Source organism: Pipistrellus hanaki (genome assembly GCF_964339955.1).
Source record: "Pipistrellus hanaki genome assembly, chromosome: 3".
NCBI classification, from domain to species: Eukaryota; Metazoa; Chordata; class Mammalia; order Chiroptera; family Vespertilionidae; genus Pipistrellus; species Pipistrellus hanaki.
In genome coordinates, this window is record NC_140505.1 from 145,587,561 (window position 1) to 145,605,575 (window position 18,015).

Here is an 18,015-nt window from a genome sequence, read left to right on the forward strand (position 1 = left end):
TTTCTTTTCTGAGGGAGCTGAGAACTCCCATGCAGTGCTCTTTCTGGAAAGGGCATCTTACTTAGCAGGTTTAACCTTCGGTGGGAGGAGAAAGCTTGGCAGCCTGAGTGGCTACTCCTGTTCTCAGACTTGGGAGGAAAGTCTGAGCGGCCTCATCTCTCTGGGGATGGCCTTTGGGGGCCAGGAGACTGAGGAGGGGATAAAGGGAGTTAGGCCCTGGGCTCCCAGAAGAGCAAGGGTGTGTCCTTTAAGAGGCCTCTCAACCTTCTCTGGCCTCATAAACCTGAAGTCCACGAGGGCCTGAAGCGTGTAAGAGCCGAGATGCTGACTCAGTAAGAGTTAGAGGCCAATTTGCATGATATTTATAAGGTGATTTAGCTACATGCGGCTTGATGGTAGTAAGAACAGCCTTTGTTTCCAACCCAGGCCTCTTTTATCTCTCCTTCCACTAATCTTAACACTTGCCTGAGCACTTGTTAGTCAAACTTGTAATGATCATCTTACTATGTTCCTTATGCTGTGTACCAGTAACTCAATGACGAGGCCAGCCTGTAGCCCCTTCCCCGTAGAAAAGCCAGGCCTGTGGCTTGCGGGTAGGTGGGTGTTTGGAAGACATCACCCAAAGGTGAGCCATGGCTGCCCCGGGTTTGGACAGCATCTCAACATAGGCCCGCATCTGCCTTGCCTGCCTGTATGACCTATTTCCTAGCGACAATTGGCTAGCATTACCTGTTCTAAACATCTGGCAGTACCTGCCTGCTGAGTCACCTTCCCTCTGGCTTCAAACAGCTGGAGAACTCCACCCCCATCCACCTCTGATCCATCTGGGATCCCTCCCCCTTTTTTGGGGAAGGATCTGGAGGTACCAGATCTACAAGTTCTGATGTCTTTAAAAGGATGAGCCTGGGAAATAAGGCCCACTTGAGAGCTGTGACATTCATCTTGACTCTAGTGGAAGTCTGACAGCCAATCCCATCTGGGCCTCCTACTGGGCACCATGAAGGCCCATGTCTCCCTGATACTGGCCTTGCTCTGCGGCCTGGCCTGGGCAGGTAAGTCATTATCCGGTGGAGGTAGAAGAGGTCCTGCATAAAGAAGCAGAGGTTTGGGGAACTTGGTAGAGGGTGAGAGCAGTGGGACAAGGGAGGGCCAGCTCCGTCCTAAATTCAAGGAGAACCTTAGATGGGTCCTGGTCTGAGGTACAGGAGTTGCCTCTGGAGTGGAGTGGACTGAGTGAAGGGAGTTTCTGGGCTGATGGACTCATGTCCTGGGAGACACTTCTTGACAGCTTGGAAGACCAGCCCCAAACATTCCTTAGTACAACCTGACTTTTGATCTCACCCAAGTTTTGTTTTTCGTGGTCATTGTACGGTATAAAGCTGGGGCTGGGGTCTGCTGGGTGTTAGTGGCCTGCTACCCTTGGTTACCCCCTCCGCTGCCTGGGAATAAATGAGGTTGTCTGGGGATGGACCTTTCTCTGAAATGGGCAGGCTCAGGGGGAAACTGGAAGGAAGAAAGAGCCCCTGACCAGGAAGTGGGCCATGTGCGACTTGGGGCTATGCAAGTGGTCAGGGGAATCGGTCTTGCCCCAGAGTTGGAGGGATTAACACACAGAGAAGGGTCCTGGCCCACAGCTACTAGCGGTGCAGGGGATGGGATGGGGCCAGCAGAGGGGCAGGAGTCCTTTCCTGTTTAGTAGCTATGCAAAACGCTGGGGCCCTGTGTTAATTGTGGCTAATGAGCCAGTGAAACCAAGGGCCAAGGGAGGGGGCTGAGCTGAGGTGTGTGGGGAGAATCCTTGTCTGCCTAGAGGAGAAAGGATCAGAGCTTGATACCCATCCCACCCAACCCAAGTGGTTCCTGTCTAGGACTGTTGTAAGGATTAAGTAAGATAAAAGCAGTCTATATGGGGGGAGATCTGAATGAACTGGGGCTTTGATTAGGACTATAAATCTTCCTGTGAGAAGGTTACTCTTGGAGTCATTTCCAAGCGGGTTGTGGATAAGGGGACCCCTGGCAGGATTCCTAAGTGGAGAGCCTTTGGAAGGGAAACTCTCCCAGGCGTCCATCCCTGGATGGGATCATGTACCTCCACCCGGCGCTCAGACCCGGGAATCAGCTCTGACTGGGCCCTGCCTGGCGGAGAGCCAGTGGTAGAGAGTGAGGGAGGACAGGAAAACTCGCTTAGTGTGAAGAAATGGCCACAGGGTTGGTACATCCCACTCTAAGGAGAGGACAGCAGCTCAAGACTTTCGGTCTCTGCCCTCGCTGGTTTGGCTCAGTGGATAGAGTGTTGGCCTGCGGACTGAAGGGTCCCAGGTTAGATTCCGGCCACGGGCACATGCCCGTGATGCACCTGGGTTATGGGCTCGATCATGCTCCCCTCCGCAGTGCCCCGGTAGGGGGTGTGCAGGAGGCAGCCAATCAATGATTCTCATTGATGTTTCTATCTCTCTATCCATCTCCCTTCCTCTCTGAAATCAATTAAAAAAATAAAATAAAATAAGACTGTTGGTCTGGTGGGGGGTCGGGGGAGAGGCAACAGTGGTTTCGGACATGCAGGTGGAGCCTGAGGGTGGTGATCTGATCTGGCTGTGGGATTGCTGGGGAAGTGAGGGCTGAGTGGCTGATGTCACCTTCTTTTCTCAGGTGGCAGGGAAGAGGCTCTGCTCTTGTCTATCTTATTTCAACATCTCAGAACTTTGATGCAAGAACATGAATCACACTGGGGAGCCTTTGGCTGAAGTAGGAAGCTGGTCCTGGAAATGAATTTTCTTAGCTGACTGGGTCTCCATGGAAACAGCATCTGGGCCCTCGTGGAAGCACAGATGTAGGTTGTCCCAACCATCAGAGGGGCTCAGCACTGACATATGGGGACGCCCAGGCTCTGTTGGTGGGCTGAATGGATAGGGAGTGAGCTTCATTCTAGCACCTTGACATCTTGGAGGGTGCAGAGAGATGTAGTGCTTTATTGGGGTGAGGTGGGGTGGTCATGGCTAAGCTCTTCATGGGGAATGGAGGAAGAATCTGAGTCTGAGAAGAAAGGCCAAAACGAAGAAAGGCAGAGTCAGAGAAGGGGCAGAGGGATGAGGGCAGCTGGTGGCTGGAGCAGGGACTCAGGTGCCTGGCTGGTGAGCCAGGCACAAACAGCACCGGTATAAACAGTAAGCATTGGGTAGTGCACTAGTGTAGACAGTAGGACCCGGGTGGTGCATTGGTGTAAACAGTAGGCATTGGGAGGTACACTGGTGTAAACAGTAGACCTTGGGTGGTGCACTGGTGTGAAGAGTCAGGGTGAGTGTCCCCAGAGCAGCACAGCAGGAACAGTCACTTTGAGGAACAGCTCCTCCCACCGTACCCCTCCCCCCTCAAACCCCAAGGTCCTCTAAAAGCGTGCAAAGCGTGCAGGATCCCGGGCCAGGCTTCTTGCTGGGGACACAGTCTGGGGCCGGGGGTGTGGCGTTCTCCTGAGCACCACAGAGCTGCCTATTCACTCGCAACCCGTCTCAACGGGTGCCAGCTGCTGGAACGAAGCGAATTCTTTCCTCGGACTCTGCTGACCTGGCCCATTAGACGCTGCCCTGCTTTGTCTGAATTCTCTCCTCCGGAGTCTGGGTGTACTGCCAGGCTGACCGGGCAGGCAGCTGACCCAGCCTTCCTCCCGGGCTGACCATTCCTCCTTAAGGTCTTCCCAGGCAGGCTCTAAGGGAGCACCGTTTAAGATTCAAGAGGAGTTCCCTTGGGCCTAAAGGGACAGGGGCTTGGGGCCTGCGCTCTTTTTTTTTTTTTTTAGGGACAATTCACTGGATCCAAGGCCAAACCGTCCGGGCCACACAGGAGGCCCTGTACATAAGGTGAAGGTGCCTACTGCCCTGGGTATCCTTGACCTGACACCTCTTTGATGTAAGGAAAACAGACATATAGTGGGGGTGTCAGCTAGGAGACTATCAGCGACATTCATCGTGGGCACCCCCAAGGCCTAGCTGAAACCCAGGGAGGGAGGAGCCGGAGGGCATGTTGGAAGGAGGAGAGACTGCTCCAGCCAGTCTGAATTCCTGTCACCGTGAAGCATAAAACTTTGCCACGGTTTGTTTATCTCACAAACACTAGCCTGGTGCTAATCTGTGATGCACTATCCTAAGTGCTTTACAAATATGAACTCATTTAGTTCTTATAAACATTCAATGGGATCGGCTCATTATCATGCTGTTACAGATAAGGAAACCGTGGCACAGAAGGTCAGATAACCTGTCCTGGATTGTGTCTCCAGAAAGCAGCAGAACCAGAATTCCAGCCCCAAGCAGTTGGGCGCCAGACTCCAGGTTCTCCAGCTCCCTGCTGTGTCACCCTCATTAGCACGGCATAACCCCTAATCCCAGAACCCAAAGCAGGAACTTAACCCATATCCTAATATTCACTGCCGCCCTAAACCCAGGCTAAATAGGTGCTATACCTGCATGGAATCATAATTAGAACTCAAATCCCAGATCTAGTCTAAGGCAAAACTGGGTTAATTCCTTCTCTCCCAGACCGGACACATTCCACAGCCCTGAATGTGGTCTTAAAGCTATCCCTAGTGCTTTACCCTAAACATGACTACAGAATTGTTATTTTTATCAATACATTTAACTCAAGCCCAAATCCTAACTGTAGCACTTAATCTAAACCTAACTCACCCCAACCCCAGCCCCCAAATTAGGTTTCGGTTTCCTCATTTACACAAATTCCGGCACCGACAGTCACTCTGCCTCTGATCTTGACATTCTCTAACCCACAGCCTGACCCTAACCCCAGCACTCGCTGAATCCAAACCTCAGGAACCTCAAATGGAAAGAAAGGCTCTGCTGTCACCCTTAAAACCCGAGTGGAAGGAAGGGCCCCCCAGCCAGCTTCACCTGGGCTCGCACCCGCCACTGTCTGTGCTGTGGTAGGCGTGGTGGGACTTGTTTGCTTAGGAGGGGTGGTGGGTTTGCACCATTTCTTTGGAAATGTCTTGTCCTGTGACCAAACGCTTGTTTCTGCAAGCCCGTTGGCTGGAGTACGGGATGTGGTCTGTGGTTACATAACAGCTTATTCCCAAGGCCAGTGCTCACCCACACCCGCCTCATTCCCACCCTGAGATAAATGAATCTGAGTGCATTCCAAAGATTCAAGAAACTGGAAGATATGGCTGGGGGGGGGGGGGGGGGGGGGATGGGAAGAGAATGCAGAGAAGTCCAGATGAAGGAGAGGAGAGAACAAAGAAGCAGAAAAACGTAAAAGGGACCACATGAGGGGAAGGGGATGGGTCAGGGGAGAGGGTAGGGGGGTACCCTTCATCTACAGGACAGGTGAAGAGTGGCTTCGGGGCCTCACCCAGCCCGCAGACCTCTTCATCTGGGCTGCCTGAATTGTTTAAAAATCGGAAAATCTCATATAAAAATGAAGGCTTCTCTTAAAGAACTGGAGGGTGTGGCGACACTGAGCCTGTATCCCAGCATGGCGGCAGGTGGCTAGAGCTGGCGGTGGCTGCCAGTTTTAGGCTGGGCATCAGTCCCAACTTTCTCACAGTGCCCACCTCTTCCTACTGCCTTCCTGCTTCTTCACTCATCTGTGTCGAAGGCCTAGCCCCGTAGGCGTTTGAGTGTGTGACCCTGGTCTGTATGCTGAGCCCCGCAGTACTGGGTGGGTGCTGGGCACAGTGCATTTGGGCCTGTGGGAGCACTTCCCCCTTGCGGACAGCAATGACCTTCCTTTGCTAGCAGGGTCCCAGCCCTGGACTGTGAACCCTCTACTTAGGGGTACCTTGATGAGGCGAATAGGATCCTCAGAGGGTTGAGTTTGGGACCCAGACCGCCCATAGGAGAAATAGAGTCATGCGCATCACGCTGTAATGAGAAATGTAACCATGATGCTGCCTGTCAGTGTGACCGCCAGTGTCCCTGGTACTGGGACTGCTGTGACGACTACCAGCACCCGTGTTCCAGTGAGGCTCCTTGGGGGGGAGAGGTGGGAAGGCGGGTAAAGGAAAGCACAGTGGGTTGAGCACAGTGGATTGAGCCACGTCCATGCCAAGCCTGCCCCAGGGGCCGCTGGTTGGGATGGCCAGCAGGCTAGAACGGGATTCAGGACTGATGCCGGCACTCAGGGGGCCTGGGATGAGGATACTGGGCATGCAGCAGGGATCAGCCACTTAGACACCACCTGACCCGGGTATTCTATGATGTCCCCAAGGGTAAAACCCCAACTTAAAATAAAACAGATGTCATTTGCCTGGGTTATCTGTCTGAACTATCAGGATTAATGATATCTTGAAAGTTTAAGCAATTCCCCAAAAAGCAAAATGATAACCATTTCATTTTACTATGTATTCCGATACCAATGGTTACTTGACACTTTAAAAAGCAAAAGTATAAAAAACGGCAGCCTGCTTCCCCCACATGCATGCGCCCAGGGAGACTGGGCGACACAGTGGCGGTCACAGCTCACACCGCTCTTCCCCCGGTGAGTAGGCTGGGTGGCCGTGACATCCCCAACCCTCATTCCCAGTCCAGCGACTAAATGGGACACACACTGCCCTCAAGAGCCATTGTTACTTCAATGGCACAGTCTTAAGTGAGTCATTTAAAAAAAAAAAAACACCACATCATGCCCTAACCGGTTTGGCTCAGTGGATAGAGCGTCGAGTCGGCCTGTGGACTGAAAGGTCCCGAGTTCGATTCCGGTCAAGGGCATGTACCTTGGTTGTGGGCACATCCCCAGTAAGGGGTGTACAGGAGGCAGCTGATTGATCTTTCTCTCTCATCGATGTTTCTAATTCTCTGTCCCTCTCACTTCCTCTCTGTAAAAAAAAACAAACCAATAAGACATATTTTAAAATATATATAAAATTAAATTAAATTAAAAAAACACACACATCATTTTGAATAACCACCTGGTTTGCCTGCTGGTCGATGTTTCAGACTTTCAGGTAAATGATCGTCTGCTTTAGGATACAACGCCTAGCTACGTTCTCTGCCCAACCGTGTGTCCTGACTCCCAATTTGGAAAGCACGGTCCCTGGAGCCATGGTAGGTCACGGCCTGCATGATCACTGCACACGGCTGTGTGCATTGGGCAGGGTGCGAGGGCGCCTGGTGAGGAGGCAAATCGGATCAAAACGGAATCTGTGTCTTTCTTGCTAAGCCGTGTGCCCTGGGCAGATCTGTGCCCGCTGAAAGAAAGGGGTGACTTCTCCTGATTTGCCCAAAGGTGGTGTCTGCTGGCCCAGTCCTGTGCCCACAGAGCTGCTTCCACCCAGAAGGACCTTTCTTCAGTTTGCACAAGCACACCACTTACCCGCAGGAGTTGTGCCGATTGGGCGCAGGCGGGAGCACAGGCCCAGCGCTCACTGTCAGCAGCCAAGCCGCCCCTTTCTGCTGCTGCTGCGCCCACTCGGCAGACCCAGGAAGGCCCGTTCACCTTAGACCATCACACTCGCATGTCTAGATAGAGACAACACTCTGCCAGGAGCCCTGGAATCTCTCTCTCTCTCTCTCTCTCTCTCTCTCTCTCTCTCTCTCTCTCTCTTTCTCTCTCTTCCTCTGATGTGCAACTCAAAATGTTACCAAAGATTGTTGAGACCTACATCAGCTCCCAAAAGTCTGTTTGGCATAAAATGTAACTTGAGTTAGGCACCCTGGGAGTCAGCACTCAGAACACAGCCTGGCACAGGGCACGTGGTCAGAAGATCCCTGGGGACCGAATGAACAATGTGACCGGTGGTTCTGATGGTAACCACACAGTGTTACCCAGCGAACTCTCGCGTGGATTCCCAGTCACTCTGTCAGAGCGTTGTTTCTTTTGGGGGAAAGTATTCTGCCGTGTGATGAACAAGGAGCTCAGGGTCCCAGGAACATTCCTCCTCTTTCTCCCCACCCCAGCTCATCCTCTTCCTCCCACCCCAGATCATCCTCTTCCTCCCCACCCCAACTCACTCGACTCAGCCCAGGGGAGAGGCTGCAAGCCAACGGAATGGAGCAGCAATAAGAACGGGCTTTTCTGAACACACACTCCCCCAAACACAGGTGGCCATTGTCAAGTGTCGCAACGAAGGAAGGGAAGCTAGCTCCTCAGGAAGCAGTCCTTACTCCTGGAGGCCCTGAGAGGAGCTCACTCTTGCCTCCGATGGGGAGTTAAGATAGGCCTGGCGTGCTCCTAAATAAGGGTCTTGTCATTTGGAGAAAATGTCAAGCCTGCCCACCTGTCGTAACCAAATCAGAGTTTTCAGTCCAGAAGGGACCACCTCCTGCCTGCCCCTCCCCTTTGTATAGACAAGCACACTGAGACCAGGAGGTAAAGTGGTGAGGAGGACTGTCACCGGGGGAGATTCTTTTCAATAATCGGTCCCCTCCTGTCTTCCATTTCCAGCCTTTCTCCCCCTTCACTTGGTATTTGTTCACTGTTCCCCAGGGCCTGCTTCGTATTTTCTTCTACTACACATGCTTGTCCCTGAGGCTGGGGCACTGAGAACCAGAGATAAAGGGAGGGGTCCATCAGGGATGGCTGGTGACTTGACTTCTCTCTTTCAGTTCAAGAGGACCCCAAAGAGCCAAAGCCGTTCCTGGAGCCGGAAGAAGAGATGGAGGAAGAGATGGAGGAGGCCCTGGCTAGCAGTGAGTCTACCTCCCCAGCCCCTTCAGGATAAAGAAGAAGGGACATGAGAGGGTGACAGGGCAGGGGCAGCCATATCAGTGGCAGCAGGCCTAGGCCTACCTACGTCAGACAGACCCCAGTCCAGCACCTGGAGGTGCTAAGAGGGGCTCGCTGGACTCAGGATGGGCAGGAAGAAGCCTGAGGCCCTCACAGCCCGGGGGTGGGTGGGGGCTCTGGCAGGAAAGAGGGCCAGGGGCCCGTGGAGAGGCCGGAGAGGGAAGTGGAAGAGATTTTATTTTTAGAGCGGGAAGATTATAAAAACACAGGCCAGAAAGGAGAGCTGGGCACTAGAAAGGACTTCCTGACTGCGCAGGGTGTGGACTAGTGAAGCTTGTTTGTTTCCCTTCCCTGGAGATGTTTAATAGCCGGGAGAGCCAACAAAGCTAAATGTGGGGAACTAGCCGTGACCCAGCGACCTCTAGAGGTCCTCCGGGCACACACCTCCCTCTGCTCTCTCAGCCCTGTACTCAGCCCCCGACTCCTGCCGGGGCCGCTGCCACAAGTCCTTCGACAAGCACCACCCGTGCCACTGCGATGCCCGCTGCCCAGAGTTTGGGAACTGCTGCAAGGATTTCGAGAGCCAGTGCGGCCACAGTGAGTCTCCTCTCCCTTTAGCCTAGCCCCCAGGACTGGGGGACCCTCCAGAGCAATAGTTCTCCCAGTGGGTCCCTGTGCCGGCAGCATCAGCATCATCCGGGCCTGTATTAGAGACGCTTCACCCTGGACCTACTGAATCAGAACCTCTTGCAGGGAGGGGAGGGACCCATGAACCTGTTTTAAGAAGCCTTCTGATGCATGTCAAAGTGTGAGAACCTTCCCAGAGGAAGGGCCCGTGTGGACATTCTGTGGGCAAGGCCAGGGGCTGATTTTAAGGATCCTTAAGGCTCGAGGCCCCTGTCCTCTGGCCACTAGGGGGCCTGACTACAGCCCCTCTCCCTTGCTGCCAGCTTCTGGAAGGTGCCTGAAGGAGATGCATTCAGACAGATGCCTCCTTCTGGTCACCCTCTGGCTCTGAGACACCCTCCCCACCCCATCCCTCCCAGATGGCTTCTCCCACAGCAGTGACGCCATAACCACAGATGAGCTGAAGGCCATCTCGGAGAAGATCTACAGGGCGGACACCAACAAGGCACAGAAGGAAGACATCATTCTCAACAGCCAAAACGCCATCTCGCCCTCGGAGACCAGAGACCGAGTGGACCACTGCCCGGAGCCGTGGGTTCCCGTCATTCCTCTCCTGCTAAGTCTCTCCCCCAGGCTTGCTTCTTTTGATGCCTCAGCTCTTTTATCCTCCAGGCAGGAGGATCAAAGGGAGAGAAAAAAAAAATGTTCTCCAGAAGCAGACAAAGCTATGAGGGACTTGGGCACCAGGCGGGAGGGTTTCTGTGACTGGCCAGGCTGGGAATATACCTAACCTTCCAGGAGCTGAAGTGTAAGGAGAGAGTAACCACATGCAGGCCCTTGAGAACATCTGAGGTCCCCACGCTGCTCCTGAACCCAACCCTCCCAGGCCTGCCCCGGCCCATCAGCAATCCTGGAGGGGTTCCTGCGCCACCTTCAGGCCTCTTACTGGGCCCCCCTCCACCTCCCTAGGCTCTTCACATATGTCAACGAAGAGCTGTTCTCCAAGCCGACCTACGCAGCCTTCATCAACCTCCTCAACAACTACCAGCGGGCGACGGGCCACGGGGAGCACTTCAGCGCCCAGCAGCTGGCCGAGCAGGACACCTTCCTCACGGAGGTCATGAAGACGGCCGTCATGAAGGAACTCTACAGCTTCCTCCATCATCAGAGTGAGTGAACCTGCCCCGGCCCCAAGGCAGTGCTGAGGGCTCAGGTCTGTCTGCAGGAGAGCCAGGAACCTCTGGGGCCTCCACGGTGGGGAGGGTAACAGCATGGGTCGGGACTACATGGAGGCTGGTGTCCATTGTATTGATATTATTATTATTATTATTATTATTATTATTATTATTATTATTGGTTTAGTCCTCACCTGAGGATTTCCATTGATCTTTAGAGAGAGAGAGTAGAAGGGAGGGAATGGGGCAGGAGGGAGAGAGAAAGAAATGTCAATGTGAGAGAATCATACCGACTGGTTGCCTCCCACACTTGCTCTGACAGGGGCTATAGATCAAGCTTGCAAACGAGGTACATGCCCTTGACCGGGAATCAAACCTGATACCCTTTGGTCCGAGGGCCAATGCTCTAACCACTGAGAAAACTGGTCAGGGCTGGGTGTCCATTTTTTAAGGGGGAAGGGAGAGAGGGCCAGAGAGAAACCCAAAAAGATCATGGACCCAAGCAGAGGCTGAAGAATCTTCCGTCTGGCCTGGAAGTCACCCCATCTTTTGATTTACTCTCAGCCGCCTTGTTTCCCTCTCACTCACTGCTTCAGTCTCAGGGTTCTCTGCAAGGCTGTGAGCCAGACCACTCCACCCAGGGCAGGGTCAGCCACCTCGGCCATCCCAGCTCAGCACCGCTTTCCAGGCTCACAGCGTCCCTGATTCCACTCCTTGCTCCTGCTCAGTCCAGGAAGGAGGTCGGCCCACTCCATGTTTGTTGTTGTTGGGGAAACAGCAACAGAAAATCAACAAAGGTTCAGAGGGGAAGGTTCTACCAGGAAGGGTTCTGATTAAACATTTGAATCAGACCAAAAAAGGTCAGGGCTGCGGAACTTCTTGGCACGGGTTGTGTTTGTTAGTGTCCTCCGGATTCCTTTCCTGCAGTCCAGGCAGTTGGGCTTTGCCTCAGAGAGGCTCTGCCCAGGTCTTCCCTCCCTGGTTCTCTGGTCTCGGCTATGCATTCGGTCCCAGGGCTTCTGCCTTGACTTAGTAACATGCTGTTTTTTAGGTGTAATCACTATGAAGAGGAAACAATCCTTCAACGCCCCCTGGTGTTCTCTTTGTAGTAAACACTGGAGAGAATCTTGGCTGTCCAGGCTGAGCCCTTTTAACTTTTCAAATCAGATGGAGGCCCAGACAGACTAGGTGACTTGGCTGAGGCCACAAAGGAAGTTGTAAGCAGAGCCAGGCTGAAACCCAGGGTTCCCATACCGAGGCCAGGCTGTTGCATTACTCACTGTCTTCATCCTCTCCTCGTCCAAATTCCACTTGTCCTTAGAGTTCTAGCTCACATCCCACCGCATGTCTGAAGCTGTACTTGCCGCAGCTCCCAGCTAGCTGGCTTTCATCATCTCCTCAGAAGTCAAGGGCTTGGGGTCTGGCCCCAAATAGCCTTGGTCCAGAGAGACTGGATTAGAGTTCTACTCTGCCACTTACTAGCGGAGTGACCTTGGATACATTAACCTACTTGTCATGAGCCTTATCTGTGAAATGGGGTTTTGGAGGACTTACACTTGTAAAGCACCCAGTGGAAAGCCTGGCACCAAGAAAGTGGTTGCCATTCAGATTGTGAAACCATTCTGTAATTCTGTGCAGATTTAGTCTTATTTTCCAGCTGTGTTTTAAGTCCTTGAAAGAAGGGACTATGTCCGGTATCACATTTGTACCCCCCCCCCCCCCACAATTCTGGGCAGTAAACAGTTGGTATTTGATGGATCCTTCATTTAGACACCCAGCCCTGACCTTTTTCTTGGGTCCCAACTGCCTTTATGACATCCCTACCTGCCTATCTAATGGCATCTCTTCGGAACTTAGTAAAGAAGGTCCTGCTTCTTCCTCAGTTTTTTCCCATCTCATAAATGACACTGCCATTCATCCAGTTGCTCAGGGCAGAAGCCCAGGAGTTATATTTTATTCTTCTTTTTACCTCACTGTTCCCCATTTCCACTTCCTCCACCAGTAACATCTATTATGTCCACCTTCCCAATCTATCCCTGGCCCTGGCTGGCGTCGCTCAGTACGGACCACTGTCCCATGCACCGAGAGGTCAGGTTGCTGGTTTCCAGTCAGGGCACACGTCCAGGTTGAGGGCTCAGTCCTCAGTAGTCAGCCAATCAATGGTTCTCTCCCATTGATGCTTCTGACTCTTCCTCCCTCCCTCTTCCCCTCTTTCTCTAAAGTCAGTAAAAATATAATTATTAAAAAAAAATCTACCCCTAATCTGCCCACTTTTCACCCCTCCTCCATGGCTTCCACCACAGTCTAAGCCACCACCACTTGTAACCTGGACAAAGTCTTAGCCTCAAAACTGGTCTCTCTGATGCTCATATGCCCTGCTGACTTTTTTATACACACAACCAGAGTGATTAAAAAATGTTTTTATTGATTTCAGAGAGAGGAAGGAAGAGGGAGAGAGAGAGATAGAAACATCGATGATGAGATAGAATCATTGATCGGCTGCTTCCTATTTGCCCAAAACTGGGGATCGAGCTCATAATCTGGGCATCTGCCCTGCAGGGGAATCGAACCGACAACCCCTGGTGCATGGAATGATGCTCAACCAACTGAGTCACACCAGCCAATCGAGGAGTGATTTTTAAAAAATCCTTTGTCTTTGATTAGTGCTACCTTCTCAGAGAGGCCTTTCTGATCTTCCTTTTCTAGAAGAGCTCCACCACCATCCCCACCTTCAGTTATCATGGAATAATCTTTATTTTTTTATAGCACTTATCTGAAACCATATTGTTCACTTATTGTGTATTTGCTTATTATTTGTCTCCTCTATTTGGAATGCAAACTGTAAAGACTATGACCCAGTCCTGTGATTCCCTGCTGAATCTTTCACCTTCAGATCTGGGCCTCGCACAAAACGGTTGCCCCATTCATCACTGCTGAATGAACAATTGAATGCATTTGTTGGTTGAACCCAGGTGTCTCTTGACATGATGGAGCAGGTGGCCCTTCCTTCCTTCCTTCCTTCCTTCCTTCCTTCCTTCCTTCCTTCCTTCCTTCCTTCCTTCCCAGGATCAGATCCTGCCTTCCCCTCTCTTATATCCTCTATGTTTCTCTCCCCAGACCGCTACAGCTCTGAGCAAGAGTTTGTCATTGACTTGAAGAACATGTGGTTTGGGCTCTATTCAAGAGGCAATGAAGAGGGGGACTCAAGTGGCTTTGAACACGTCTTCTCAGGTGGGATCACTCTGCTTGGAAAGAAAGATGGAGGGATAGCTTCCCTTAGGACTGGGCGTTGATGAATCCGCAGCTGCACCAGCCAGCAGGGAGGGACGTGTCCACTCCCAGACTGAGAGGGTGGGGCCTGAGGAGTCACTGTTGAGGAACAGTCTAAGGGCGAAAGAGGACCAGATGCTGGGCTCCCAGGAGGCACATGTAGGAAGGGAGACATGTTGGGGGCCATGGCTGTTACCTCTGAATGGTCCTCTGCTTCCGGGGCTTGGTCAGTTGCTTCCCAAGAGGGCCTTGGTCTTTCTGGCCCAGAAAGCTCCCAGCAAGTCTGGTTTGCTCTTGGAGGAATGGATCTCAGATTGGTTACCAGAGTCAGCCAGGAGGAGGAATTTCCCCGAGGGTTTGAGCCGAAAGGGGGGGCTTCTGGAGGTAAAAGTTAGGAATGCAAGTGATTCTGAGCAGTCTGGGCAAGGGGCTGGGCAGGTGGAAAGTCTAGGACCCAGAGACTTGAAAAGGGACAGCCTTGGCATGGGAGGGACAGGGGGGCTGGAGGGGAGGCCCTGTCGCCCATGTTGCCCTTTTTATTATAGGTGAAGTAAAAAAAGGCAAGGTCACCGGCTTCCATAACTGGATCCGCTTCTACATGCAAGAGAAGGAGGGCCTGGTTGACTATTACAGCCACATCTACGATGGGCCTGTGAGTACTGAGCACTGACCCCGTCGATGCCTTGTTAGTAGCCAGACTTGCTGCCCTCATTCTGCATTCCGAGCAGTCAGACTTGCCTCTCACTCTGACCTTCATTGGCAGCTAATGGGGATTACGGATTGGACTTCCCCATTCCGGACAGTGGGTTTAGCCAGTCAGGGCACTGGAATTCCTTTCCAAACCCTGAAGGCTCCCCAACTGCAGGGGCAGGAGGCAGAGGGCACCATCTCTGGATGGGGCTGCGGGCAGGGCAGGGTTCTCAGAGAGGAGAACCAGTCGTGCAATGACTTCCTGCCCGAATTTTCTTAGAATGTGGTGTCAGCTGGAAGTTTCATCTGGCTAGTCTGAGTTAAACTTTTTATAAAAATGAAACCTTTACCCCCCGGTGCCAGAAAATAATTTGGGAGTGATAAACAATCCTTTTCTTCCATGTGTGAGGGCCATAGGGCACAGATATGTCCCTGTTCCCCAGGCATCGATCATACAGATGCTGACTCTGGCCTCCCTGGGAGATACGCACTGGCAGCTCCAGACACAGGGTCGGAGAGGGGTTTACACACAGTAGCAGGAGGAACTGTTGATTTGAAGAATCCAGCCTCCCCCCAAAAGTTCACACAGACACCCATTGGCCCTCAACAAATAAATCCTGGCTGACTGCTGCCGTTTGCTTCCACTCAGTCAGCCTCCACTCTGTGGCATTCATACCCCCTCTCTGTCCGCAGTGGGAGTCTTACCCTGACGTGTTAGCCATGCAGTTCAACTGGGACGGCTACTACAAGGAAGTGGGCTCCGCTTTCATCGGCAGCAGCCCCGAGTTTGAGTTTGCCCTCTACTCCCTGTGCTTCATCGCCAGGCCAGGCAAAACGTGAGTACTGGGCCGGCCAGGCCAGGGGGACAGGCTGGGCCGCAGGCTGGCCTCAGCCAGGACTATGGGGAGACCTGGATTCTGCCACTCGGTGGCTCAGAGGGGATGGACTGAGGCTCAGGGTTCTCACTTGGGAAATGAACCTATCAGATTGGCGGAACTGCCACCCCTCTTTCCTCCAAGTGAAATCTTATGAGGACCTTAATGTGTGTGACAGTGGGAAATGGAGTTGCCCTGGTGCTCCAAGCCTCTCTGATTGCCCCTGATGCTGCTTGGGGGAACCCTGGAGCCCCAGAGAGTGTTGAAACCCCTGGGCCTCATGTGCTCTAACATTTGAGAATCCTGGGTCCTGTTACCTCTGAAACCCTACGCAGACTTTTAATTTCTGGGGGTTCAGCTCCAGAATCTGGGATTTTAGAATACTGCTCTGGGAAAGATGAAAAGTGGTGTTTTTTGTTTGTTTGTTTTTGTTGTGTGTGTGTGTGTGTGTGTGTGTGTGTGTGTGTGTGTTTTAAAGAAGATAGGAAACAGGCATAGATTTTGAAAGGGCTCCATGCATGTGGGGAGCTGAAGTAAGCGGTGGCAGCCTCTTAGAGGCCTGTTCAGATAGTCTGGAGTTCCTGCAGGAACTGGGCTTGTTCCTTCCTGTCTGGGGACAGGGGTGGAGTGAAGCAGGAGCCCATGATTTGATGATCTTTCTCCACAGGTGCCAGGTAAGCCTGGGGGGACATCCCCTGGCCATCCAGACCTACACCTGGGACAAGTCCACCTACGGAAACGGCAAGAAGTACATCGCCACAGCCTACATAGTGTCTTCGACCCGATAGTGCGGGGGGCCGGGAAGGGGCAAGAGGGCAGTGAGAGCCTTTGCAGGACAGAGATGCTATCCGCTCTGGGCTGGAGTGGGGGGATGGAGGAGACTGGGAGGGATTCCCAAATCCAGACATGTCCATATAGGAAAGAGAGAAAAGATACAAATTAGAAAAATGCAGGGAAACAGTCAAGTCTTTGTCCTCCAGCATTTCGGAAACAGCATCCAGACACAGAAGGTGGCCCCTCCATAGCTCTTCGCCCTTTGGGAAGTTGGAACTGTGAACAACCTCTCCCAGGACTCAGGTTCCCTTTCAATGTAAGGGAAGGGGTTTGCCCCCTCTCCTCTTTTTGGGGTTGGGGAGAGGGCAAACCTGATGGATTATTACTGTGAAAGTGCTATCAATTGTTCTTAGGAAGAACGGCTGATAGACGTTTAAGATTACTATAATGGCTGTCATTGTACACAGCTCTGCAAACAGCAATTCAGCCCTATGTTGGGGCCTCAAAGAAATCAGGCCATGGAAATCAAGCATGGGTATTTGGTCTTCTCTAGGGTTACATCCTCTCAGAGCAGGGTCTGAGAGAACTCCAGTGCTAGACAGAGAGGATCATGGGTTGACACAGTTATTGGGCTGGCAGGGAGTAGACTTCTCCAGGCCTGGCGGATTTGACAGCCAGCTCAGTAACCGCATCAAGAACGTTCCTGCTTGTAGCTCTTTAGGGCAGTTACAGAGCTGTATTTTGATCCCAAATAATCTGTGAAAGGGTTCCCCCACTGGAGGATTTTGCATAAGAAGAAGAAAGGAGCCTATAGCTTGGTGCCATTAACTATTATTTTAAGGCTTAAGCAGCAACAAACTCTAGAAGGGAAGACCAGGAAGACTGCACTTCAACCTCAATTATGCATTTCTCCCCTCACTCCACTGAGAACCAGCTGCTGTTCCACAGAGCCAGGCTTGAACTACAGGGTTTGAGTCTCCAATTAAAGACATTTAAGAAAATTTGAAATGTGTCTCTTCTTTGTGACTGGCCTTCCTCAAATGTCTGTCTCCCTGCCTTTGCCCAGGAACAGGGCTGGGGGTGGTCCTTCTGCTTTCAGTGTTTCTTCAGGATGGCTTGGTGAAGTCCCTGAGGTCTCACCAAGTCCCTCTGGCCGAGATGGGGTGAGAATTCTTCCTGGTGGACTTGTAATGTGAAGAATGGGAGGAGTGTACTTCTGGCTCTGGTTCCACATATAGGAGCTTGGAAGTTGCCATTCCATCCTAACAAGTGAAAACAGAACAGACTGAAAAACCAACAACTCTCCTTGGATTCATAAGAGAAGAGAGGACACAGGCAAACTCCTTCCTCCAAGATTGCAAAGACAGGAGACTGTAGATAGGGCTTGCTGGAGAAGAGATTCTGGAGCAGAAACCAGTGTTTTTCCCCAACACAGGCAGGAGAAAAGGAACCATTTTGAAATATTCCAGAGCACTGTCCTTCTTAAAGCCTGCTGTCAGGGGAAACTAATTAGTCAGAACCTATCCTGAGAGGGAGGGGGAGCCATAACATTGTTTAAAGCTCTTAACCATGCCCCAAGCTGTGCTAGATAGGAGTTTTACATTCATTTTCTCTCTCCGGGAAGTATTTTTTATCTTCACTATTTTAATTACACCTAAACAATGGAGAATCAGATTATGCCTCATTTTATAGATTACATTCTCAGTAAGTAGCAGAATCAGGGTTACAAAATTCAACCCTTTTCCTCAGGTTATAGTGAGCCTGGGTTTCTAGCAGTACTGATTCATTAATCCTTCTTTCAAAGGATACTTATTAAGGCCTGGGTCAGAGGTTGCTGCCTGCCCCTCAATATCTGCTCTCCTCTTCTTTGTTATTTATTGAATTCTTAGTTTTCAGATGAGCACATGACTGCCCAAAACTAAAAATGCTCAAAT

The 18,015-nt window shown here is 51.8% G+C and overlaps 1 protein-coding gene across 1 annotated transcript; it reads left to right on the top strand.

The window, feature by feature from the left end:
• Positions 1-8,552: 8,552 nt before the first annotated feature.
• On the top strand, positions 8,553-17,304 carry ENDOU (endonuclease, poly(U) specific). Its single transcript, XM_084880395.1, has 8 exons — positions 8,553-8,633; positions 9,133-9,267; positions 9,717-9,888; positions 10,267-10,466; positions 13,590-13,703; positions 14,288-14,394; positions 15,126-15,268; positions 15,975-17,304. Exons 1-8 carry the CDS (start codon positions 8,600-8,602, stop codon positions 16,093-16,095), a joined length of 1,026 nt encoding a protein of 341 aa, XP_084736521.1. The 5' UTR covers positions 8,553-8,599; the 3' UTR covers positions 16,096-17,304.
• Positions 17,305-18,015: the final 711 nt, after the last annotated feature.